The sequence below is a fragment of the Panicum virgatum genome, chromosome 2K, assembly GCF_016808335.1.
Source record: "Panicum virgatum strain AP13 chromosome 2K, P.virgatum_v5, whole genome shotgun sequence".
NCBI lineage: Eukaryota > Viridiplantae > Streptophyta > Magnoliopsida > Poales > Poaceae > Panicum > Panicum virgatum.
In genome coordinates this window covers 58,982,874-59,009,481 of record NC_053137.1, presented here as the reverse complement: position 1 = coordinate 59,009,481, position 26,608 = coordinate 58,982,874, and the positions used below count along the sequence as shown (strand labels likewise).

Genomic DNA, 26,608 nt, shown 5'->3' with positions numbered 1-26,608 from the left:
TAGCTCCCTTCGCTGCTCCTCCAACTGCAATCCCTCCCAAACCTCCCTGACGTACTTGTATTTGAAAAAGAGGTGCCCTCCATCTTCCGTTAACCAGCTGCATAACACACATTCTCCATTCCCCTCCATTCCAAATTCCTTCGCAGCGCCAGACTACTGTGGGTGAACCGCCACAGAAAATGTCTGATTTTGCCCAGGCATTTGAGTTTCCACAGTTTCTTCCACTCTACTTTCTCCCTCGGCTCTCCGTTAGATGATGATGCCATGTCCTTCCTACTACTCCTTCTCTCATGATCACGTTGTACTTTGTAAGCCGACTTGACAGAGAACGAACCCCTTTTGTCATAATGCCAGGCCACTAAATCTTCCGGCTCACAGTGCACCGGGGTAGAAAGAATAAGGTCGACATCCTCTACCCAGAATATTTGTCGGACAAGTTCCTCATCCCAGCTGCTTGTGGCTGGGTTTATCAACTCCTCCACCTTACTGAGAATATTCTGTCCCTTGGGAGTAATGGGTTTTCGTAACCACTCTCTTCCCAGCCATGGGTCTGACCAAACGTCTATGCTTCCACCATTGCCCACTCTCCAAATTACTCCTCTTTTAAGTACCTCAATACCTTTGACTATGCTCCTCCAAGTATATGTGGCATTTGGTGGTGCTGTAGCTTGTAACACATCACCGGAAGGGAAATATTTCGCTCTCGGAACCTGTGCACACAAGGCTTCTGGGTTATGCAGTAGTCTCCAACCCTGTTTAGCTAGCATGGCCAAGTTGAACACATGAATGTCTCTGAAACCCAGACCTCCTTCCTCCTTAGGTTCAGTCAACTTGTTCCCAATTGATCCAGAGCATCTTATTTTCTTTATCCTGGTTACTCCACTAGTACTTACATATCATGTTACTAATATCATCACACAGATCCTTGGTGATATCAAAACAGCCCATTGCAAAGGTGGGAATTGCCTGAGCTACCGCCTTTATTAACACCTCCTTCCCGGCCTTTGATAACATTTTCTCCTTCCAGCCCTGTAATCAATTCCAAATCCTTTCTTTCAAGTATGAGAACACTTTCTTCTTGTTCTGTCCGACATGGACCGGCAACCCCAAATATCTTTCATTCATCTTTTCTTTCTAAATATTCAGAATAGCCATTACCTCTCCGCGGTTCGTGTTGCTGGTATCTGTAACACTTAGGTGTTAATCCATTGTAGTTAAAAATTAATCACGGCCATTAGTTCAAACTCACACGACAAATCGCTAGACCAAAACTTTTCCTGTCAGTCTGGGCCGGACCGGTCTGACCGGTCGGAGCAACCGGTCTGACCGGTTGAACCTGGGTCAACCGTTTTTGGGGGCCCCACAGCATTTAAATCCTGCTCTCTCTCTCTCTCTTCCTCACCAACTCGTTCGCCCTCACCGTGCTCAGCTCGCCCTCTCCCGAGCTCTCCCTCTCCTCAAGCCCTACATCCCCATTCCTTCATTTCCATTTGATTCCAAGGCCTAGGACGGGTCAAATCGGCGCGGGAAAGCTTCCTCCCCACGATTCCCTCCCAGGGGTGCCTGGGATTCGAGTTCTTCGTGCAAGAAGGAGCTCACTCAAGGTATTAAGGCTTGTGTGGGTCGATCTCTCATTTTAGATTATTTTAGGCGATTTCCTCTGGTCAAACACGTCTAAATGCACCCCTGAACTAGTTCCTAGGAGAGTTATGGAATTGGTGGGCAATTTTCGCCACGCCAAGAGTTCTAGCTTTTGATCTGGGTAGGACCGGTCTGACCGGTCGGAGGGACCGGTCTGACCGGTGTCGTGGTTAAGTTAAATGGGACCAGTCTGACCGGTATGGGGTACCGGTCTGACCGGTAGTGCAGTGGCTGAGAGGATTAAATAGGTGGTTGTTGGTGCAATTAGTTAGAAATTAATTCGGATATAGGTTACTTGTAATTTTTATAAATCATACATGTATTCTCATGTCATATGCATATGCACACATGTAGCAGCTGCCGCGGAGGAGGTGGTATACGAGGTGATTGCGGAGCCACAGGAGTCGCAGGGGCAAGCCCCGCAGCAGTAGGTTCGTGAGGAGGCGGCCCCAGGCCAGCCGACCCTAGTGCCGAGCAGCAGACTCAAGGCAAGCCCCGGTGCATGTCCTATTACTTCAAATTATGACACATATATATGTCTCTATTACTTGTGCATTAGATTTAGGAACTGTTTGGAACCCTAGTTGCATGATACCTAGGTTCCCTTGAGTTATACTAGTATGTATAGGATGATAGAAATATTATGCTTAATAGATCTCGGTAGAAGTCGAGTGATTTCTGATCACTCGCGAGATATAGGAAATCCCATTATTTTGAATATATGGAATATTGGAGTATGTAGGAAAGGAAAAGAATTTGGAGACCGGGTAGGGAAAGGTTAGCCCCGTCTGTGTTGGTTAAGGACCGTTCGTTGTCTGGCCCTGTGGTCGAGTTTGAATTGTACTAACTGCATGCCGGGAGTAGAAGGTAGTCGAAACCGGTAAGCCGAATACTGCCTTGTTTCGAAAGTACAGAACTTCTACCCAACCCTTAGGGCGAGTCGAGTGGCCGCAGAGAATTGTGATGCATGAGTTTACTTTTGGTGGTCTCTCGTAGGGCTCGGCTGACTATATGTAGGTGGGGCGGTTCTGTAGTTCGAGACGGGGAGGGGAATGGTTGGCATGTATAGTCCGACGGGGCAAATACGTGCCGTGTTGGTTAGGTCCACCTTGCAAGGTTAAATCGGATCGATTCGCCGTCAGTCGCTCTCGGTTATGAGCACCTTGATCGCAGCATCGCATCGTAGTAATGTTTTATGGAATTTAAGCGATGGTTGGAACTGATTATCTTGAATTAATATTCAATATTGCTATGGTTGCTTAGAGAATGCAAACACTAGTTGATGATTTAAATATATAGAATTTGGAGCTAAAAGTGGAAAAAAATAAGGATTCACTGTAGAAGCTTTTTCTGCAAAAGAACCACCAGCTAAATGTCTTGCATGCCTAGGTATGTGGGCTAAGTATACCCACTGGTCGGTTAAGTCTTGCGGAGTATTATTTGCTCAGGGTTGTTGCCACCCAAAAATGTATTTCAGGGCACCCAGATGTCGACTTCTGCTCTGTTGTATCAAGTTCATCCGCCGGGATGCAGAGGGGTGGGAGGTGGTGGAGTGAGACCCCTAGGCTAGAGGGTTGGCGGGTTGCACACCCGTAGGCTGAGTGTGCAGCCCCTCTATTTTGCTGGGACCGGTCTGACCGGTCGGGTGGACCGGTCTGACCGGTGTCTACGTGGGAATCTCCATGCAGACCGGCTGTGGCAACCCCGCCTAAATTAATCCGGCTTAAGTGCGCTAACCATCATCAAAACAACAATCAGGGTTAACACGCACTTAAAACGGAGTAATCCGGCAGTGCTGTCGGGTAAAATCCCGATTAAACCACTTGAACAGGATCAACAAAGCAGTCCAGAGAATGCAACATTCCACAAATTTTACAGCACAGAGTATGAAATTGAATTAATATTACAAACCAAGTTTGAATTTATAAAAGTACCTCAGAGTTCAAGTTTGACGAAAAACGAACGATAGTCTAGCGTCGAAACTAGACGTCACGATGAAGCACGTACATGACGTCAGCCACAACCTCAGATGTACCACCTGAAAAACAAAGCCACAAGCAAGGCTGAGTATACTAATACTCAGCAAGGCTTACCCGACAAAGGGTATACTTAGCCCTTTATCTAGACATGCAAGGCTTTTGGCTTGGGGTTTGTTTTGCCGAAAAGCGATAAAGAGTGGGTCCTTAATTGCAGGTTTTAGCTTTCAGGTTCTAGTTCAATTACCCATTCTAAGTGAGCATCTATCCAACAACATACATGGTGAACAAAAATTATCTTTCATCAATCAAACATATTCATCATCGTCATCAAGTTCCACTTCTTACTCTATGTGGCAAAAGGGTTAAGCAGTCCCAAACCGTGAGAAGCGGACGATTCGAATCGAATTTGTTAACCTTGCAAGGCAGACCTAAACACATGTCACGTGGTTACTCCCAGAGTCACACGTGCAACATTTCCCCTTTCTTTCCGGGTTGTGGATCAGGGTCACCGTCCTCGACTACAGAGTACGACGACTCTGCACCCGCATGTGCGCGCATGAGAAACGACGTTCAAAGAAGGTGAGGGAGAAGTCCACTCGCCGGTCCAATCAGGTACTTAAGCTTACCGATTACCATATTCTCGGCATGTGTCTAGTACGTTCAAACGCTTAACCACCACTACCACACACTGCGGCCTTATCAAATTTCACTAAACAGACGGGGCATCACAAGTACCACAGCCCCGCCCGTAAGCCTTATAGTTGCAGCGGGTATTAAACAAACAACTCCTATAATTCTCGCGAGTGACAGGAAATCACTCGACTTCTACCGAACACTTAGCATAGCCAACTAGCGACCTACACATACTAGTGTTCAAGCATAGGTACCTAGGATCATGCAACTAAGGTTCCAGTCAACTCCTGTAAACTTAAATGCACAAATAGATATGAACAATAATAAGTTGCATAAATTTAAAATAGTAGGACATGCTCCGGGGCTTGCCTGGGAATAACACTAGGTTAGTGTTAGTTAGAGAACAACTGCTCGGCGAGCATCTTCCTTCGGTCGTGCACATCGGGATCCATCCGTCCATCTTCTGGATGTGTCCACCATTCACCGTCTTCTGGCTTGACTCCAACGTCGCGTCCTTCACGTGGTTCATCTATCGTACCTAAATGAAATGCAACAATGCATATGTATGAATGCACAGTTTCGAGTTGCTCAACAATATAGATGTTATTATTTTTCCTTCACGATAAAGTTGTAGTCCACATAAAACTTAAGTCAAGAAAACACTTATTTCATTTCCTAGTTACTGGGCAGTCATTTATAGAGTAGTAACTTGATGCAATTTAGTTCATAAAAACAACGTGGGGTGGCTTCCCAGAATCTTGCTAAGTCATATAACGCAAGTGTTTCAACAGACACTAACTAAACAAAGATAAAAGGTACAGGTCAAAACATGCAAGTAAAGATAAGGGATTCTTCACTAAGTGTTGGCGATCTCATGATGAGCCTACTGTAAATTTTTCAGATTTAACAAGCGCTATAAAAGGCATCCAAAGTAAATCAAGTTATAGTAACATAGACCAAGTTCAATTTATTCAGACCAAACTACTAAGTTTCAGTGGCTAAAATTTTACAGGAATGTTCATGTACTGAAAATCAAGCTCTAATAAAAACATGATATTTTTCTAATAAAAGAAACTAGGGCTTTTGATTTACAAAGTTTATTCATGAATAAATCAAAAGTACTAGTTACACATTACTAAAAATTCCCAAAATTTTTCTATAGCATCTATAAACAAAGTTAAGACTGTAATAAAAATTTCAGCTCAAGAAAACTAGTATAGAACCCTGTGGATTTAACTCTATTTAACACAAGCATAAACCAAGATCTAATGAAATATATAGCTAGATTTGTCAAAATGTACTCAAATTTTTACAGTACTCTATTCATCTATGGTGTAGCAAACTGTCCAAAAACTAGCCTTAGTTCAAGACTACAACAGGAGATACATACAAAGGTGTATAAAACTAATATTTAATATAGAGATAAAACTATTGGTCAAATGCAAAACTGGATGTAACAAAAGTTGTGGGTCTTATTGCAAGGATTCCAAAACATTTGGATTTGTATTTTTCTGAATTTTCTACGATTTTATACAAATTTTCAAAGTTTGCTGTTTTGAAGTTCCTTTACATTTTTGCGTTTAGCCCCCTGGAAACTTTGCTTCTTTTAACCTGGGGTCCCTGGTCGGACCAGAAACAGAGGAGGGCAAAACGGCCGGGTTTCCGGAGTGCTTGCTCGCCGGCGGCGAGGGAGATGTGGGGGAAAAGGGAGAGGACGTCGAGGCGCACCTGTGGGTGGTCTCGGGGCTCGCGGGGATGGCCGGACGGGGCTCGCCGGCGTGAAGCAAGGGGCGGCGGCGGGTCTGTGCAACGGCGGCGGTGTTTCGGTGGCTTGGGGCGGTGGTGGAGGGGTCGGAGAGCTTCCTGGGGGCGAGTTGAAGCGGTCTGGGGGCTCGGTTGTGGTGTAGGAGGGTCGGACAGGGGAGCTCCACGGGAGCAGTGCGACGGCGGCCATGGGGTGCCGTGGCGGCAGCTCGCCGGCGGCGATTAGGAGGGGCGGCCGGCCCTGGGAGGCTCGTGGGGAGGCGAGGAAGGCTGCTGGGGGTTTAATTTGGGGAAAAAGGAATCGAAGGGGGCGATGCCACGACGAGCCGAGCTCCGCGGCCATGGCGATGGCGGGTGGCGCCTCTGGCGCAGGGAGCTCGAGCTCTGGCTCTAGCGCGAGAAGAGGAAGAGGCGAACTTGAGTTTGGCATCGTGAAAGGGTGAGGACGGCTTGAACGGCGACGGTGGTTGAACGGCGCGGCGACGCGTGTAGCACTGACGTCGAGAACGGCGACGGCGTCCACGGCGTGTCGAGCGGAAGGACGACGGGGGCGCGTGGCGAGCGTGCAAGCGCCAGGGAAGCTGGTATGGGGGCAAAACCGGGGACGGGGAAGGCGGTTTCGGCCGGAGGCGCGACGCGTCGGCGGCCAGTGGCCGCGCCGGCGGCGAACGGCGTCTTCACGGCGAGGAACAGAGAGGAAGATGGAGTGAGGGCAAATGCGTAAATAGAGCGAAATTCAAAACCCCAGTTTGTAATTTCAGTTTTTCTCCTTCTACATGGCCTCAAATGAAAAACTTTTGAATACCAAAGTTGTTCAAAATTTCGAGATCTACAAGTTTCGTTTCAGGCAAAAGTTCATTTGAGACTTCGTTGGAAAGATAAAATTTGAAACTTGAGTACATTTGAAAAGTTACCATATGCTTTGAAATTCAAAATTTTCTCCCATTTTTGTGTGATAACTCGAAAAACTTTGAACACAAAAGTTGTTCGTCTTTTGAAAACCTACAACTTTGGTTTTGGGCAAAAATTCATTTGAGCTATATTTTAGAAATTATTTTCAAAGCAGATTAGTTTGAAATTTGACAGATAAATTAAATCTTTGAACACTACGGTTCAAAGGACCTGTCATTTTATGTTCAAATTTTTATTTTCTCTCTTTGACCTCAACAAGACTTTGATTTAACATGATTTTAGAGAGACGCCTATTCGTTTTTATATGTATACTTACATTAGTTTAAAAATTATTTACGGTTTCTGATCTATGCATCTATACACATGCACATGCATGCACACATAAATGTATTCGATTCCATTTTCTTGGTTGATTATGCATGATATCATATTTAATATTTCTTGCTTAGCATTTTAAAACTCTGGGATGTTACACCGGTCTGACCGGTTGGGAGAACCGGTTTGACCGGTTGTGTAAAGGCTGAGCACTAGTGTAGTGTATGTTCGTTTCTGTTTGAACTGGGCCTCCCTATTGTAAAGTTGAAAATGATATGATTTATGTAAATTATGTAAACTATTTGTGTATTCGAACCCAATTTGTAAAATTCGTTGATTATTATCGTATGTCACCTTCTTGTATTTTCAAGTTTTTTTTGTCGTGCATGTACCATCTGTGCCCGCCTTCGCGTGGGACTACCGGTGTTGTTTCGATCGGGCCGTGGGTTGAGAAAGGACCGTCAAATTAAACCATTAAGCTAATGCGCCCGATGTGTTCAAATGACGGTCATTACGCTTAATTTAGAGTTTTAATTTGGGAGTTCCGTCACAGTATCCGGACTGAACATTATAGCTGACTTGTCCCTACTTATTATTTGGCCAGAGCACTCCTTGTACACATCCAAAATCCTCTGTAGCTGCAGTGCATCATCTCTGTTTGCACGAAACAAGATCAGCCAATCGTTGGCAAACAGAAGATGAGACACACTAGAAGCACCCTGACAAACTTTAACCCCTTTAATTCTTCCTTCCTCCTCCGCCTTATTCAGCAATGCTGAGAAGCCCCTGAGAAGCCCTCGGCACAGAGCAAGAAGAGGTACGGCGGATCGCCTTGACGAAGGCCACGCTCAGGAGCAAAACTATCACTGAGATGGCCATTAATCCAAACTCTGTATTTTACCGTGGAGACACATTTCATAATCAAGTCAACCCAACCCACGCTGAACCCCAGCTTGCACATCATATCTTGCAGAAAGCCCCATTCTACTCGGTCGTACGCCTTGCTCATGGGTCAAGACCGGATAGGTTGTTACCACGGGGAACATTTTTACCGATGCACATACGAAGTGTCAATGCGTCATGGTCTCGTCACTCTTTTATTCCATTCCAGTGAAACATCATCCTGTATTCATTTCACACTGCTGCGCTCGCCGGTCATGGCCGCTGCAAGCGGGTGGAGCGAGGAAGGGAGGAGCCTCCTCCTCGACGGCGCGCGCGACGGGGTGTCCCTCCGGCGAGCCACGTGGAGAGCAGCGGAGGCGTCGCGCCTGCAGCGACTAATCCGTCGGATCGGAGATGTGCGGGTCGGATCGTTTTCAGGACAGGGGAGCCGTCGTCCTCGCCTGGACCTACCGGCGCGGGACTTCAAAGGTGCCACAGGCCTGGTGGAGCGCGGGAGCAGACAGCAGAGCGTGTCAAGCGCGACAAGCCAACGGCCTAGGCGGGCCCAAACGGGGACTGTCCGACGACGGGCTGGCTGACAGGCCGAAGCCGGCCGAACTGGTGACGAGCGGCGACGGCGAGGCGGCGTTCAGTCCCTTCCCTTGCGCCCGGCCGCCAGGGGAGCACCCTGCCGGGCGGCGGCCTACCGCCGTGACGACCTTGCGCCCAGGCCCCAGGGGGAACAATGCTCCAATTGCAGGTATGGCTCTACGACCAGTCCCCCTCATATCGCCTTTGCTTTCGAGTCAGAGGCTCAGAGCTAGCATTGCCGTCGGGATCGTTAGGAATTCTCCTCGTGGGGCCGGGAGTGCCGTCTGCCCCTCAAGTTTTCAGTCGAGACCACCCTACGGCAGCCGGTACGGTACCCCCATTACGTGTGCCCCAATTGCAGTTCGTGCCCAGAATTTCATCTAATCCCTGAAGGTCCCTCTAGGAATAAAGTAACTCGAGAACTCAAGGTAGTGCTGTTGCTGTTTTTGGTAATCACTGTGTTGAAGCTGCTGCTACTGTCGTCTTCAAAATGCATTTATTTTAGGCCCAGGACGCCCCATTTTGTTGTTTAAGACACGAGGTTGAAATTTCGAAGAATCAGCCCAGCAATTTTTTTTGCATATCCGAACAAAAGTGTAGATTTGTATTAAACAATATGCACAACAATCAAGCATACTCGTATGACTATATTGGCAAATATTTTCTTCTTGATGAAGATAACTACCAGCATTTATCTCAGAATTGATTGATGGCAATGCAGTTCTACCTTTCTAGTGTGATACTCATAGCCATAGTTGCGCTGCATGACGAAACTTCTTCCTCACTTGGATTTACATGGAAGTAAGCTGGTTGCATAGGCTTGGGTAAGCTCACATCTTTAGAGTTTAGCATTGTGACAACTCGCTCCATATCAGGCCGATGCTCTGCACTTTCTTGGACACATAAAAGTGCCACATGAATGCACCTTTCTATCTCAAGATGTCCATTGCATGAAGGAGAATAAATCAGCTCACCCAATTTTTCATCACTCCAAAGTTGCCAAGCCTGCCAAAGTAGCATTTTTTTTTAAACAATTAACATTGGGGTCTACATGTAGAAGCAAGTGGGTATGCATAGATAAAAGTTCTGGATGGTGTTAAGGTTACACTCACATATGAGATGAGATTATACAGCTTTCCATTGTAGTCATAGAACTGGGCTGTCCTCTTTGAGCTTATTATTTCCAATGTCAATACGCCGAAGCTAAAAACATCCGATTTGATGGAGCAAACCCCATGAAAAGCATATTCAGGAGGTATATACCCACTGAGCATCACAAGTTAAATTTGTGTCAGTAATGCAAAAAAAGAAAAAAATATAAATCACATGCTATCCTACATGTTCTTTTTTTTCTTCCAAAAAGAAGCACCTCTATGAATATTTCATATACTCTAAATGCACAGATCCATATGTTCTTACTGTGTGCCCACTATTCTTGTGGTATTTGATTCTTTCACTTTTGAGCAGACTATTCTGGCCATCCCAAAATCAGATATTTTTGGATTCATTTCACCGTCCAAGAGAATGTTATTTGCTTTCAAATCCCTATGGACAACACATAATCGTGAATAATTGTGAAGGTAAAGAAGCCCTTGAGCTATTCCATCAATTATGTGCACACGATTTGAGCAGTTTAGTTGTTCTCCCTTCAAATTATCTGCAAAAGGTGTATAATTAATCAAAGCTGTTGACATGCTATAAACAGCATTACACATGTAGAAGTGACAAGTCTTGCCAAATATGAAGCAGTCTAGACTTTTATTTTCCATGTATTCGTATACAAGCATCTTTTCTTGTTCTCCTTTAGTGCAGTAACCCAGAAGCTTAACGAGATTTTTGTGTTGAAGCTTCGATATAAGCTGAATTTCATTTTGGAATTCCAATAAACCTTGTAAAGAACATGTTTCTAGTCTCTTGACTGCTATTTTAATTCCACTGCTCAATTGGCCCTGAGATTGATTGAAACGGAAAAAGAATGTGTTATTTTTTCGTAACTCAATAACTTGGTTTACTGGAAACTTATATTCATTATATTTAGCCACAAAATAAAACTTATGACCATTGTATAAGATATCTCCACAATAATATAGAAATGGCATTATATTTGTATTAACAATGCAATTTTTAATTCATTTTAGGGGTCCATTTGCAATGTAAGGACATAATACCTTGTATACAGGACCAAAGCCACCTTGCCCCAATTTATTATCAACTGAAAAGTTGTTTGTAGCTTCCTTTATATGCGTGTAATCATATTGTGAAAATCCCAAGTTGCCGCCTTCCATCCTCCATAAACTTATTACACTTTGTATTGCCAATATTTGTCGTAATTTTAATATTGCATGCTCTGAAAAACAATTTCAAAATTTTATGCTGTCGATATTTGTAAGAGAACAATAACAAATGGCACAAATTTTGGTCTGCTGTTATGTAAATTCATACCTTTCTGTTGCTGTGTTTTGATCCATACATGAAAAAGCAGGCAAGAAATGAATATTACCATTAAGACTACTCCAAATGCAACCAAGGTATCAGCTGTGTTGCCTGTGCATCAATGCATAAGACCAATGAGTTGTAATTTGAGAAGACGAACTAAAAGTGCACCTCTACGGCACAGGCAATCAGTGTTTTAGCTAGGGAGATCAGGTTGGATTTAATCTGTAGGTGTTGTTTGACATGTACCTGGCACCATTATAATTACTGCAGAAGATCTGGCCAGCTAATGTTGCTGGGCAAGAGAGGAAGAGGAAGAGGAAGAGGAAAGATAATAGTAGTGTTATGATTGGTAGCTAGCGTTCCATGGCCTTTGTTCCATCTATATTGCAGAATTGCTCGTCAAGAAGTCTGAGGTGAGTAAATATCATATTTGCTTCATCTACCAAGAGGCAAAGGAATTCAAAGGTCAAGCATTGGTTCCATTCAATAGTCTGTGGAAAATGATTGCTAAGACTCATTCTTTGCATTAGTAATTGATAGATGGTGACATGCCCATATTTTCCACTGAAGATTGGTCCAGAGGCTGTTTCGTGGGTTGGAATCTGAGGTGAAGTAGTGGACTTGTCTACATTCCCGTGTGAGCAGTGTGCCTGTATACATTCCAGATGCTTTCATATTTATTGATTACGTCTTCAATGGTTTCTCATGCTGACAAATATGTCCTAGCTTGTGGTAAAAGTAAAGGGGACTGAAAACAACCACGCATAGATTTACAATATATTCTGAAAAATGATATCTATTGCGGGAAATTGCAATTCATGGTCACAACAGAACTTGGCTATGTGCTAGTGGTAGACAGTTTGGAACCGAAATATAAATAAATTCAGTCTTACACTGTTTACACGGGATAGTAAGGAAGATCTTGTATGTAAAACCACAAGTCAAATCAGCCTAACAGGTTAACTGGTGAGAAACAGCGGAACACACTGCCTGGTACAATTAATTAACACAAGGATGGCCAAGACCTGTAAGGCTGTAACTCATACTTCACTAACAGTATGTCCACATTCTACTATCTGCCATTTGTAGTAGTGATACTCACATCATTTATGCTACTCAATACAGTGACATTCACTGACACATCTAATTTTGCATAGGAGTAAGCAGGTTGCTTTGGTTCTGGCAAAGTGATGCCATCGCTGCTAAGAATTGCAACAACATCAGCCATTGTGGGACGATCTATTGTTTTTTCTTGAACACACATCAATGCCACGGCAAGGTATTTCATCAGCTCTTCCGGTTCATATTCATCACCAAATGATTGACTGATGAACTCATCCCATCTCCTACCTTTCCACAGTTGCCAGGCCTGAAAAGGAAAAAAAAAGATATTTACATTCCCAGCAGCATATGATGGTACATCTTTATGCTGTTAGATCTAGCTACAAACATAAGAGAACAAGAGATAAAGGAAACTGCACTATACTTTGTGGAAAGAAAGAAAGAATGTAGAATAGAGCCACACTAGTAATGGTACCTGATACGCTAGTATATATGCAATTGTTAGAAACAGTATTTGTTCCACCTTTTTTTTTTGAAATAATTACAGTAGGGGAGCCCCCTACTAACCACCAACATTACAGATTGTTGGTTTTTAGCTGCTTACATATTCAAGGAGGTTGTAGAATTCTCCATTGTACTGAAAACCCGAGCTCCTCTTTCCGCTTAAAATCTCAAGAAGCAGGACCCCGAAACTGAAAACATCTGACTTGATTGAGAGAAGGCCACCAGAAGCATATTCAGGAGCCATGTATCCACTAGAAAAAGGGTGACATGTGGGAAGTCAGAAAGCAAATGCTCTGATAGAAACATTAGTGAGTAACAGAACTAGTTTAATGCACTTACAATGTGCCCACAAGTCTGCTTGCTGTTACTTGAGTGGCATCTGATGGAAATATCCTTGCCATTCCAAAATCAGAAATCTTAGGGTTTAGTTGAGAATCTAACAGAATATTGCTTGCTTTCAAGTCCCTATGGATTATGCGTAGTCGTGAGTGATTGTGAAGGTACAGAAGCCCTTGAGCTATGCCTTCAACTATTTTAATTCGTCTCTTCCATTTGAGTGATGCTCCCCTGATCGGATCTACAAGCAATGTAACACAAGACCAAGTGTTAGTTCTGCATAGTAGAACGAATGCAATTACGAAAGTTGCATTTTAGATTAACCACATGCCGAAAATGAAGTGATCCAAGCTTTTGTTGGGCAGGTATTCGTAGATCAGCATCTTCTCTTCTTCATGGATGCAACAGCCAAGCAGCCTAACAAGGTTTCTGTGCTGAAGTTTCGCGATAACCTGGATCTCATTCTTGAACTCTAATAGACCTTGTCGTGATCGAGCAGACAGCCTTTTAATTGCTAGATCTTGTCCATCAGGAAATACTCCCTGCAAAAACTCATCGCTCCATGTTTATATGGAGCCATCTAAATTTCATGATATTGGTGCATGACCGTAATAATAACAAGGAAATACCTTGTAAACTGGGCCAAATCCACCCTCTCCTAGTTTATTTTGGGTTGAGAAGTTGTCTGTAGCATCAGCAATCTGAGAGAAATCATACAATGAGAACTCTGAGCTAGTGTCTTCGAGCCTCCATAGCCTAAGTACTTCATCAATGTTCCTGGGCCCCTCCGTCGAGTTCATTTTTCCTAAATATGCATCTCTCCATTAATTTTTACATGCAGTTGGAGATTTGGATTTTTCTTTATTTTTGTATAAGGCTGATATGCTTACTTCTTTTTTGTTTTCTCCAGACACTTAGGAGCCAGAAAAACAACCGTGTACAGAGGACTGCGGAAGAGTAAACTGCTGCAATGATGAAGAATGCACGGTCTTTCTTTTGTCCTGAAAATGAAAATGATACATGAAACGATCAATAATGGGGCTTAACAATGTCTCAAGAATTTTGGAACACCAAGATGCGCCTCAGATTAATAAGCTGAATTTTTGGAGTTTGCAGAAATAGCTCATCTTGGTAGCAAGCTGACAATTGGCAACATTCAGGTTTGCAACTCACTCATAGAAGAAAACATTTTTCTTTCAGATTTTCATTCTGAATACCGTCCGTGCTCGAGCAGAAACTCACGTAGGGACAGCATCTTGGTGTTGCCGGTGAGGTTGAAGAACTGCAGGCCCATCTCGTATCGCATGGTGCACCGCGCCCCGAAGACCGCCCCACCCATCTTGCCACCGCCGATCTTCCTCCGCCTCTCCGCGACGGCGCCACCGAGGCAGGCCCGGCAGCGGTCGGGCGGCATGTCCCGCGTGCACTGCGCAGCCCGTACACCGCCCGGTGCGTCGTCTCCCCCGACCACAACGACGACCACGGCGCTTCGCCCACCGCCCACCTGTCCGGCCGCCTCGCCGCGGCGTCGGCGAGCGCCGTCAACAGCTCCGTGACCCGCTCGTCGAACCGCGCGGCCGCGGCGCGCGGCACGGCGTCCGGGTTCGTGACGTCGGCCCATTCCGGCGCGTTGCCGAAGCCGGCGAGGAAGTCCCTGCCGGAGAAGCGGAGCTGGTACAGCTCGGAGTAGACGGCCACGTCCCTGCGCAGCGCGCAGGAGGCGTCGCCGCCGGTGCTGCTGCCGCCGCCGTCGACGGCGCCGAGGGCGCCCCGGAGGCGCCTGGCGCAGTCGGCGGCAGCGGAGTCCGCCCGGCAGAGCGCGGCGCCGTAGACCCTGTCGCGGCCCTCCCCGGCAGCGCCGGTGGCGGAGTGCAGCCTAGCGGCGTCGGCGATCAGCGCGTCGGCGAGCGTCCTCAGGTTGGACATGTAGGTGCTGTTTCGCTTGTACGTGGCATCGCCGCAGAAGGACCGGTCGCCGGCCGACGGCGCCGGCGCGGTGGAGAGGAGGATGATCGCGAGGGCCAGTAGATTTGGCATCAACAGTAGTTTTTCTTTGTTCATTTGCAAGAATAATTATATAAAAAAATGTTGGCCACAGCACTACTTAGAGAATTCCTAGTAGAGATGAAAAATGGTGAAATTGAAACGTAGCAGAACTAGTAGGTACTGTAGCTATAATCCGGGTTGCCACTTGTAGGCCAAGACTTTGAAAACTTGACCCACGGTCCACGGACTCTGAGTAGACGTCGTAGTACCTTGCCAACACGGCAACTGACCGTCGTGTGAAATCAAAGTTCAAACGAAATTTATCAGGAAGCCAAGCCAAAGCAGCCGGATTGACGAACTTTTTTCATTTTTATATTTTTTAAAAATTAAAATTTCAAAAATATATGTCCGTTTTGAAATATTTCAAAAATATACCCCGGTCGCCCTCCCATAGGGCGACAGGCCCAATGTGTAATTTTTTTTTTTCAAATTTGCAACGAAGTCCCTGGAGAAAAAAAAACAAGCCCTGTCGCCCGGCCCACGGGCGACCGCCGCTGGGCCCGGCCCACGGGCGACCGCCGCTGGGCCCGGCCCACAGTCGCGGCAGGGGGCCTGTCGCCCTCCCCCCCCCCCCCCCCCCCGCGGGCGACCGGGGTCTCCCCCCTTATAAAAGCCCCAGCCCTCCCCTTCCCTCCTCATTTGAGCCCGAAAATTTCACCAAAAATCCAGAAAAAAAAAGAGAGGAGTGAGGAGAAGGAAAGCGGCGAAGCCCTGCCGGATTCAGCACTTGTGATCTGCAGGTTATTACATTTAGTTTAAATATTGTTATATATAAGTACTACGTATTTAAATATGAGTAATTTAATTTAATTAGTACTATAGTAGATCCATTTAAGTAGGAGTTCAATGATATTTTAGTTTGTAGTTACGTAGTAGTAAATTAGTTTAGAAAATTAGTTCTACGCATTTATTATTACAATTGCAGTGCTATTGGAGACATGTTTATAAATTAATTATGATTTAGAATAGAATTTGGCATATGCAGTATAGAATTCGAGAGTCATCACGTAGTTATGAATACTTATACGTTGTAGTTGAATTCCATACTTAGTTTTTACGGATTATTGAATAAGGTAGTGAAGTAAAGAGTATAACTCGATAAGTATTATGTGATATACAGATATGTCGAGCAAAATGCAGTTTCAAGTATTTTATGGTGAATACAATGTTATGTATGGGCTAAATGGAGTAGATCTTTCTGCCTTTAAGCGCACATCTAGCGGCATAGATAAACCTCTGGAAAGGAGTTTTGGTTCCATATGTAAGTGGCTGCAGCGTGGGTTCCATGTTGATCCGTTGACACATGTGATCACTGTCCAGTCTCTTGTTAATTGGAAGGTAGAAAGTGAATTATGGGAATTAATGATGATACACAGCACTGATGACTGGCAGAAGTACATGCAAGCAGCTCTAGAGCGTGGGTGGCCTCTGGCCATTCTTGTTCAAATCCGGGAGAAGACACAAAATGAAATCTAACATTGTGCAGATCAAGGAACTCCGAGTATTCGAAGAGAGACCAATTATGTTGAGCAAGATGAGTCAGAAGAGACAGAGAACCAAAACATGGGACCACAGGGCCGAGGGAGAGAGAATACATAGCATTGTGGACGAGATGGAGGCAGAAGACCAAACCGCAATAGAGATGGAAGAATATGAGGACTCATCTGATGACGAGCAGTACTCATTGCCAAAAGAGTGGAAAGAGCATGGTTTTGGCAGTCATATCGCAGAAGATGTACGAAATCAGGAGTGGGAGTACAGAGGGAATGAGGTAGTGCAAGGTGCAACATATCCAAACATTGAAGCCGTAAAAGATGCTGTGAGACTATGGGCAATCTCATTGAAACGAGAATTCAGAGTCGTGAAGTCTGGCAGTAAAGAATATGAGGTGAAGTGTGTGAATGCTGGATGTCCATGGCGAGTACATGCATTCAAGGGAAAATGGAAGTCAAACTGGAAATGTTCCATTGTCACAGAGCACACTTGTTTGTTGTCAGAAGTTATTCCCTCGCATCGCAATATATCATGCGACTTTGTTGCAAAGCAAATGTATGGGTTTATTATGGATAACCTAAATTATGAGCCAAAAATGATCCACAATTGCTCGTGGAAGGCATTCGGTGTCATGATCTACAATTGTATTTCATTATTTGTAATATGTAGTAATGAAATATGGCAGGTATGTAATGAAGTATTATTGTATTTATGTGTCTAGTTTGTATGAAATATATATTTACCTATGTGTTCTCATATATTTTTGAATGCAGGTATGGAGATGGACTCCTTGCTAGATAGCTGTGGACCGCTTATTTGTATCCGATGTTTATAATTATGGTAGGTTACTTGTCATTTGTTTTTATAGATATTATTTATGTGAACTTATTATGTTTGTGGGTTCCATAATGCTCGTGAAATAAGGGAAGTTCTTGCGATTTTTTTCCGTGATTTAATGAAGGACAAGTTACGTGCGGTAGGAGTTAGCGGCCGAGATCTTGCCGACGATGATGACGAATACACGCTCGAATAGCTCAAAATAGGTCCCTGCAAAAATAAAAGTCCGAGAAAAAAAAGGGGGGCCTGTCGCCCGTTGGGGGGGCGACAGGTCCCCTTTTTTTTCTCCAGGGACTTCGTTGCAAATTTTAAAAAAAAATTACACATTGGGCCTGTCGCCCTATGGGAGGGCGACCGGGTTATATTTTTGAAATATTTCAAAACGGACATATATTTTTGAAATTTTAATTTTTAAAAAATATAAAAATGAAAAAAGTTCCGGATTGACAATGATGATCCGGTGATCGGCGGCAGGTTGCAATCCATGATCAGGCTGCGGCAAATGGGCCGTGAAACATAAATGGGCCAAACCGCCTGACAGATATTATGCCTAGCCAGGCGGTTTATTCTTACAGTACCAGATTTTACTAACTTTCATTTATTTAAATGTTCAGTTAAGTAAAGCGAGAAACTTATCACAAGATTACCTGCAACTTCAAAAAATATCACAAGACTGTTACCTAAAGTACTTTAAGCATGCCACATTTTTCTAGCTATTTGTACAGAAAAGATGAACGGTCAAACATTGAGTATAATAAGTCATAGTCGTTGGTTATTTTGAAGCCGAGATTATCCACTAAAATTTTACGGAAATGCAAAATGGAGCATAAACCATCGACGATAACAATAATTGAACGGCCAGCTTGTTTAATTTACCCATCGATTGCGGGTTCAAAACCTGAATTAAAGCGCCATGACACTATCAATCTTGGGAGAAATCCACGGGTGCTAATGGGTGATAGGCAACTTCAACCATCTTTAGTTCAAAATTTTGTATTACTTTTTCAAAATAAAATTCTATTTTAGAAAACTAGTACAATATTTTAAATTAAAAAAGGTTGGAGGTGCCACTAAAAATCGCACCCTAACAACATCGGTGAACCTTACCGGCCGAAGCCGCTGCTACAGGCTTGATGCTGACATGGTGACTGATGAGTTAGGTGGGTAACATCGGGTGGTGCTTGCATTGGGAGAGAAGCATGCACGCGTGTACGGGACCATATCAGCTAAGGCCACAACAATACAAATGGGTAGCAGGCAGGTACTAATTTACTGATAAGCTGCACTAAACCGTAAAGATCTGGCGATTGATTTCGTTTGAACAAAGAAACACTAGCTAGTAGCTAGGTCTATTAAAAATGCCACCCGGTTTTTGTACGCCGCAGGTTTTCTATACGACTCTTAGGTGGTATGCAGGCGTACGCGGGTACAGTATCACCGGATTCGATCAGTTCATTCATGCACCTGATGAGAGGCAACGCATAGGTATCCTTTAGGTCAGCTTGAAAAAGGTTTAAGAGCATTTCTTTTACGTAGAGTTATCACCACACCTGAATGTGCCTTCTGATCTTACGAGTACTTTGCGCGCCCAGCACTAGTGAAACGAAATTTATCCCAATAGCGAAGTAATTGTACTGTTAAGTACGGAGCATAAAGTTTTCTTTTCTTATTGGAACTTGGATACATAGGAGAATATGAAGTTAATTCCTAAAAGGCAAGATTAAGTGTATGGAGTCTGCTTGTTCACACGGGAAGTAGTCCTCTAGTTCTGTTTTCTGCGCCAAAAAAATTAATCTATTAAAGCAACCAAAGCTTGCAAATTTGCACAACATTATAATATTTATTTATAGGATACTACAATCGCTGAAGAGGGAATGTTTATATAGATTCATAACCTGAACCAACATTGAGATGTTTTTTTATTGGCATTAAGTTTACTCTTGTTCTTCATCGCAAAAAAAAGTTCATTCTTGTTCTACATTATTACTATAGGATAGGACTTTTTTTTAGAACTTTTAAGTATTTAAATAGATAATAATATAACTCCTCAGTATAAGTATTACTTGAAGTTGAGTAATACTAATCCTAGACATTGTATGTGGAGATTAGAAGATATGATAAATGAATTGACACACAGCAGGATGAACTATATAGAAATTTCCTAAAATAAAAAACAATCAGGAACATATAATACTCTAATGTGCAACATAGTCAAGTGAACGCAAGGAGCAAAAGGACCTTACCAAGATGGAGATGTTGTAGCTGGAATCAAATTATTTTTTTCCCCTGCAGCATCAGTGGCAAGTTAATCAGCCTTTTTCATTTGCATAAATGCATCTACACAGTTGAAATGTAATCTTAAGATCATAATGAGTAACAAATAAGTTTTGGTGTACTAATAAAATAAGCACATGTGATACAATTAGGCAACAAGAATGGCAATTAAATGCAGTACAACATTAGTTGACCCAGCAAGAGCCATGACAATAACCATTGCATTCTGCAATGACTTATTGGTGATAATATCCCTAGGCTTGAAGTCTATCTTTAGCAATTCTAAAAGATACTTCCCAGAAAGACGGCATTTCTCAAGTTTTAGTGGGTCATCAGCTGGAGTTGATGAACTTTTGATACATAAAGCATAAAGAAATATTGATTAAGAATAGTTAATTTATGTAAATGACCCACACTGATGTAATAAAATATTTTTCATTGCTTCACACAAATAGGTTAAAGATTAAGACATTAATTGCACCTGTATGGAAGGCTCATGCCCATGGCCTTGATAACCGATGAAATCATGTTAGCTGTGTACATACCACATGCACCTGCACCTGGACATGAATTGCGGAGCACGTTCTTTCTTTGCTCGTCACTGATTGATCAACTGACCATATTGTCTGTAGAAATAAATAAAAATCAAATTAAAAGGTAGATTAAGTACGTATATATAATATATAAGAACTTAAGTCGCTAAATAGGTAAAAGATAGTAAATATACCTGGAAAGCAAATACTATGTCATAAGAATTGCCCTGAAAGTGACCAAGCTGCATTGAAAATAAATTTCGTTAGAAAATTGACAGTTGAAGCGCATCTAGGCCGATAGATGCTAATGGTAAGTTTCGGTGATTAATGACAACCGTATGCGACTAACGTGTGTTTTAAAGGAAAAATCAATGACTGGATTAGTCTCATATGAAATATGGAAGGAGACCCCTCAATTCGAAACAATCATGCGTGCCAAGGACTCAATTTGAAAGATTAAGGACATTTCTAGTCTCAAGTGTCACAAGGAGATGAATGACACTTGATTTAGCTAGGTTTTATAGTTTCTAGTTCTTGATCGTACTATTAAGAGGGGTTCATGAGTTAGTAACTTGATCAAAATTGAGTTGGCCTTAGAAATCTTGCACACTCGCTCAAAAACAGTCTAAGATGGTCAATAGAAGTTAACACAACGCTTGGAAGAAGAAACAATCGAAGTTACATTCAAATCCAAGTCAATCCAGCTGAAAACAAAGAAAAACAGCAGCACCGGTTGAACCGATGCCCTAGCATCGGATCATCCGATGCATGGCGGAAGGACCGATGCCCTGTCGGTCTATCTTCTCTGGATGAAGGCAGGAATCAAGTCAAAAGCTCTATAGCACTGGTTGAACCGATGGTCAAAAGATAAGCACCGGTGCAATGGAAGTACTTTGTTCCAGAGAGTATGTTTTGGGGGACCTCAACTCCTCTTCAGCACCGGTTGAACCGACGCTTCAGAATCAAAGCACCTGTGCATTGAATGTACTATGTTCCAGAACGCTTGTTTGAGTTGATCAGTGAACATCTTCAGCACCGGTTGAACCGATGCCCCTACGGAGCATGCACCGGTGCAATGACACAAGCCTGGATACTGTGTCAGAACCCCAACGGCTACAATTCGGACACAGAGAGACCGGTTGAACCGACGCCTCAACTTTGTCACCTGTCGGTTCTTCCGGTGGTCACGGTTTTTCTGCAGTAAACTTCCAACGGCTATGTGACCTCCTCCACTCTATATAAGGGCACCCCCTGACTCATTTCAGTTGCCTTTGACACCCTGAATACTTGAGGCCACCCTTGAGAAGAAGAGAAAGTGCTTTGAGCAAAAGAGAGAAGATCTAGTGCTTTGTTTGTGCTTCAACCTTGAAGAATTCATCCTTTGCAAGTGTAGCAAGTGTGCTTGAGCTAGGGCCAACTGAGTGTAGCTTAAGTGAAGGCTTAGGAGCTTGTTACTCTTGGTGATTGGCAGCACCTAGACGATCTTGGTGATTGAAGGTGTTTCTTCCGGAGCTTGCCAACGATTGTGGGAGCCCGAAGAAGTTTGTACGTGGCTTGAGCTCCACCACGCCGGGATGGTGAACGGAGACTCTTAGTGAGCGCCCTCGTCTCGGTGACTTGGGAGGTGACAAGACTCTTAGTGAGTGTCACAACGTGGATTAGGGGTGTGTGCCAACACATCGACACCACGGGAAAAAAATCCGGTTGTCTCTTGCCCACTCCTTACTTTCAAACACTTACTTTCATACAATTATTCATATACTTGACCTTAGAGATCATAGCTTAGCTCTACCTTGCTTAGTTTCATATCTAGTTGTATCTTTGTAAACTTGTGTAGTTTGATTAGCTAGCCGGTTGGTGAATTGAGCCTTACTAGTATTGCGTAGGTTAAGGTTGCTTTACTTTGTTTTAAAAATTTTAAAAAGGCCCAATTCACCCCCTCTTGGTCCATCGATCCTTACAACAGTATATGAACAATTCAAAGAATTAAATATATTTAATAGATTATTCCAAAATACAGATGCTGCCAGCTACCTTAACCTAGATTTCTAGTACAAATAATTCTACATGCAACTATCAGACATTAAGCTATAATGGTGCATATCATTATTCTAAGTTCCGGAGAGTGGTTCAGTCCATGCGAATTATCATTCATTCAGATATTCAAACCAATCAAACAATTCAGGGGAAAAGGTTGAGAACTAATCTACCCCTTCTCCAAAGCTTCAAAGTTTATCCTGTTCTCCCATATATGTGTTAAAAATCGGAGCTTTCAGAATCAACTCCGAAAGACAACATCACAAGCACATTGCAAAAACTGCCAGCAAAAAATATGCAAGGGTATGTAGCTAGGAGAGCATTTATATCAGCATCAACTATAGAAGAATGAAGCACAAGCAGCATTTATAGTGGTAAGCTATATCTGTTTCATAGTACCAAAGAAGTCATTAACTGAACATAATGTGACATGTTTATGTGAAGTAGAATCAATCAAACACAGGACTCCAACCCTTGAGAGTAAATAGCAAACTGATCTCTAAACTAACAGGTCTTCTTAACATAAGCCATACATACAGTGTGGGTTATCTACAATTTCACATTCACACACAGACCTGCAGCTAGCTAGAACATGTAGCTCTCTAGTCAATACGCAAATACGATGCATTAAAGTAAAACACGAAAAAAAAACACAAATTCTGAAGCAAAGGAACCAAACCTACACTTGCAACATGATGCAACAACAACTTCAGATCCTACTTAGCAGCACACAGAACCAACAGATCCTTTACCTTGCACCTAGAAGTGACCTTGAAATTAGCAATTGCAAGCCTGCAGAACCCAAGTAAGAAAGTTTTCAGCCGTAGAAGGCTGGAGCGTCAAACTAATTGCTCATTAGTCTAAAAAACTAAATTAACCTAAACACCAAGATAGCAATTCGTGGAACCTAATTAAGTGAGCAATACAGATAGCAGATGTGGAATCACAGATTCGTGTATTTCAAATACTTGGGTAATCAGCTAACTGACCATTTAGCTTTTTTTCAGCAGATTTCTGCAATCTAAAAATACTTGGATACTAATCGAACTGACCATCATATTTAGTTTGTTAAGTCATTAGCAAGATGAAATTCAGAGAGAAAAACATAAAGCAACCGAATGATTTCACTAGGAAGTTCATGAGCATATGGAGTATGGCTAGCACACAAACAATAAATCAGTGAGAAGGCTCTCAACAAACCCACCTATGAGCATCCAGAAAGGACCAATGCATACTTTGTCTGTTCTTCACCAACGACCCATGCAAAACACACACACACACACACACCACATAGCAGTAATGTAATTGAATAATCATTATATGAGTACCAAGCATTAGATACAGGTACTCTGGTCTAGGATGCAAAACAATCACTATGAAATCACAAGAAAACAATTTTCTACCAATGTCGCCATGGACTGAGCGCCATACTGCGACTCGTTTCCATCCTAGTTGAACTCGTTCTCCAGATCTGTCGACGCCATCCTCTTCCTCAACCCCGAGCACGCGTGCGCAGCCTGCAAATTGGAAATTCAGTGAGGCAATCGAAGCTAAACAGTGGAGGATTCGCAACAGAGGAGGAGCTGCATTTTAGTGGGCAGGACCGTGGCACTGGGGATGGCAAAGCGGATGGTAATCCACGTGGGCGGCGAGTCCTGCTCCGATGGTGCAGCTCCCTCCGTAGAGGGGATTTGGAAGCGGCAGACTCAAGCCAGGTGACGATGCAATAGAAGTGATAGAGGTGGGCGCAGGGGAGCTTCTGCGCCTGGGAGGCGAGGGGCTGGTCCTCCTCCCCGACACGAGGCGGCGGAGGAGGTGGGTGTCGGGGCGCGAACTGGTGGGGAGCGGCCAGGCTTCGTTCCTTTCGATTTTTGTGGCTGGACTGTTGGAATAGTAGATCTAGAATGAGAGGGAGGTGAGAGAGGAGGATATACAGTGGTGGCATCCGGCCGAATCGAGCGGCTTGAGCCGCGGTGGCTCGAGCAGTCGGAGCCGCACTGCTCCCATGCTTCGCACGCGGATCCATGCGCGTCGACCTTCAGCCGCGTGCGGTAGCTGAGGACGGGCGGTCCTGCATGGCCAGCCGGCCGGCGGGGCTCGCGGCCCTCGGGGACACATGAGAATAGGGGAGGAGAGTCGGGTAGGAGAATGGAAGGGCTGAGGAAGAGCACCCGGCCGGCGGCCGGCTTGCCTTGCTCAGCGTCGGGAAGGGGGAGAAGTTTGGGAGAGGAGGAGGTCAGCGGATGGCGGTGTGTTGAGGAGTTGTGGTCGGAGGTGACATCACAGCTGCGAGCCTCCTCCTAGCTGTGGAGTTGCCGGCCTGGCGCCGCCGCCGGCGCCATCCACAACGGCCGAGCGGGAGAAGGCGTGTTTTTTTTCATCAAAGAGATCGGCTGGATCGTCTGGACTCAAGGCTTCTCGAAGCAAATTTTTTTTACAGCAGATGGGTGAAATAGCGGGTAGGGTAGTTACCATAGGATGCAGATCTAACGGCTGATAGTATTTTTGGCTGACGTGGACGAATAGGAGGCCGCCGAACAGTGCGGCTTTGACATATAGAAATCACCACATATCGTACGGCACCGGCTGGACGTCGGGCGTCCGGGCGACCGAGACGTTCACGTTCGGCTCGTCGCCGGCCTGCCAGGCCCGCGTCCCCGGCATAACCTTCGGGTGCAGCAACGCGAGCAGCAGCGACTTCAGCGGCTCGTCGTCGGGGCTCGTCGGGCTGGGCAGGGGGCTCCTGTCGCTCGTCTCGCAGCTCGCCGCTGGCAGGTTCTCCTACTGCCTCACGCCGTTCCAGGACGCCAGCAGCACCAGCACGCTCCTCCTCGGGGAGGGGGCGGCGCTCGGCGGCGCCGGCGTCCGCTCCACGCCGTTCGTCGCCAGCCCGTCCAGGTTTCCCACGAGGGTGTTCTACTATCTCAACCTGACCGGCATATCCCTCGGCACGAAGGTTCTATCCATCGCTCCAGACGCCTTCTCCATCAAGGCCGACGGCACCGGCGGGATCATCATCGACTCCGACACGACGATCACATCGCTTGAGGACGCGGTGTACCAGCAGATCCGCGCCGCCGTGCTCTCGGTGGCGACGCTGCCCACGACAGACGGGTCGGCAGCAATGGGGCTCGACCTGTGCTTCGCGCTGCCGTCCCCGACGTCGGCGCCGCCGGCCATGCCGAGCATGACGCTCCACTTCGACGGCGCCGACATGGTGCTCCCCGCGGAGAGCTACATGATCTCCGACTCCGAGTCCGGCTTGTGGTGCCTGGCCATGCAGAACCAGACCTACGGCGTGTCGAACATTCTCGGCGTCTACCAGCAGCAGAATATGCACTTCCTCTTTGACGTCAGGAAGGAGACATTGTCGTTTGCTCCGGCCAAGTGCAGCACGCTCTGAACAGAGCTTCGCGTGCGCGCGCGCGCACACACAACGGACGGCCTGTCGAATAAACTTTCCAATGAAAGATACATAGCATTTTCCTAAACGAAAATGACAGTGCCAAGTATATTGTCTCATTTGATCATTTGATGTTTGCGCTACAGATCCGTGTGTTCTTGGTGTTGACATATATATAACTTGTATGTGAAGGTGTTTTCCTTTGAGGTCAGTGTACTTTTATTCTTCATTTTAAAACGTATGTCATAGCTCTGGCCCTTCGTCTCAAAAGAAAGGACAGGACCAAAATAATCAAGCATGTTCGAAGTTTAACCACATGTGGCGGAATAAATCCACAAATTAGACAATCAATACATCTCCAACAACAAGGTGGTGCATGTTTAGGTTATCTTGTATCAATCATTTCAAACTTTGGTTACCAAATTTTTTTTATACCTTCAATTTCGACACTTGAAAATAACATGAATAGATTTATCTCGAGGATGTAGCTTAGTTTCATAAAAACGTAGAAATTGGAAGACTAAAAATAGGGACAAACATGCAAAGTTAAAAAAAAGAGCAAATGTGTTTTGGGCTTCAAGACAAGAGCAACCTTTGGAATTGTTCCTAACAAAAATCACCAGACAAGTTGTATTCTGGAAACCGTATCTATGTTTAAAATCTCACTTATTTGAGACTAGGGATTATGAAGTTGCACATGCAAAAGAAAATCGAATCACTGAATTAACATGCATAGATCTGATAATGACAGATGAAATATAATAGATCCAATGACTATTATGATTAGATTTGTCGGATTGATGGACGTATGTTTTTATTTTTTTTATGAGAATTTCTAGAATTTTCTTATTTTTTTAGAGTGTCCACCTAGGATTCTAGGTGGCTTCATGTGGAGACTTTAAAGAAGCCACCAATTATAGTAACTAGTC

The 26,608-nt window shown here is 44.4% G+C and overlaps 1 protein-coding gene, 1 long non-coding RNA gene and 1 pseudogene across 3 annotated transcripts; 2 read left to right on the top strand and 1 right to left on the bottom strand.

The window, feature by feature from the left end:
- Window positions 1-8,334: 8,334 nt before the first annotated feature.
- On the top strand, window positions 8,335-14,426 carry LOC120690203. 2 transcript variants are annotated; one of them, XR_005681649.1, is made up of 4 exons: window positions 8,335-8,886; window positions 8,972-12,209; window positions 12,311-14,215; window positions 14,287-14,426. It is a non-coding gene; the product is annotated as an uncharacterized LOC120690203 (long non-coding RNA). The 2 variants fall into 2 exon arrangements; XR_005681650.1 differs by lacking the exon at window positions 8,335-8,886 and having other exon boundaries at window positions 9,897-9,972; window positions 10,121-12,209.
- Window positions 12,008-24,660, bottom strand: LOC120690196 (annotated as a pseudogene).
- Window positions 23,894-25,679, top strand: LOC120695522 (aspartic proteinase nepenthesin-1-like). The gene is made up of 2 exons (XM_039978746.1): window positions 23,894-23,991; window positions 24,803-25,679. The coding sequence occupies exons 1-2, from the start codon at window positions 23,894-23,896 to the stop codon at window positions 25,677-25,679; spliced, it is 975 nt and encodes a 324-aa protein (XP_039834680.1).
- The last annotated feature ends 929 nt before the right edge of the window (window positions 25,680-26,608 follow it).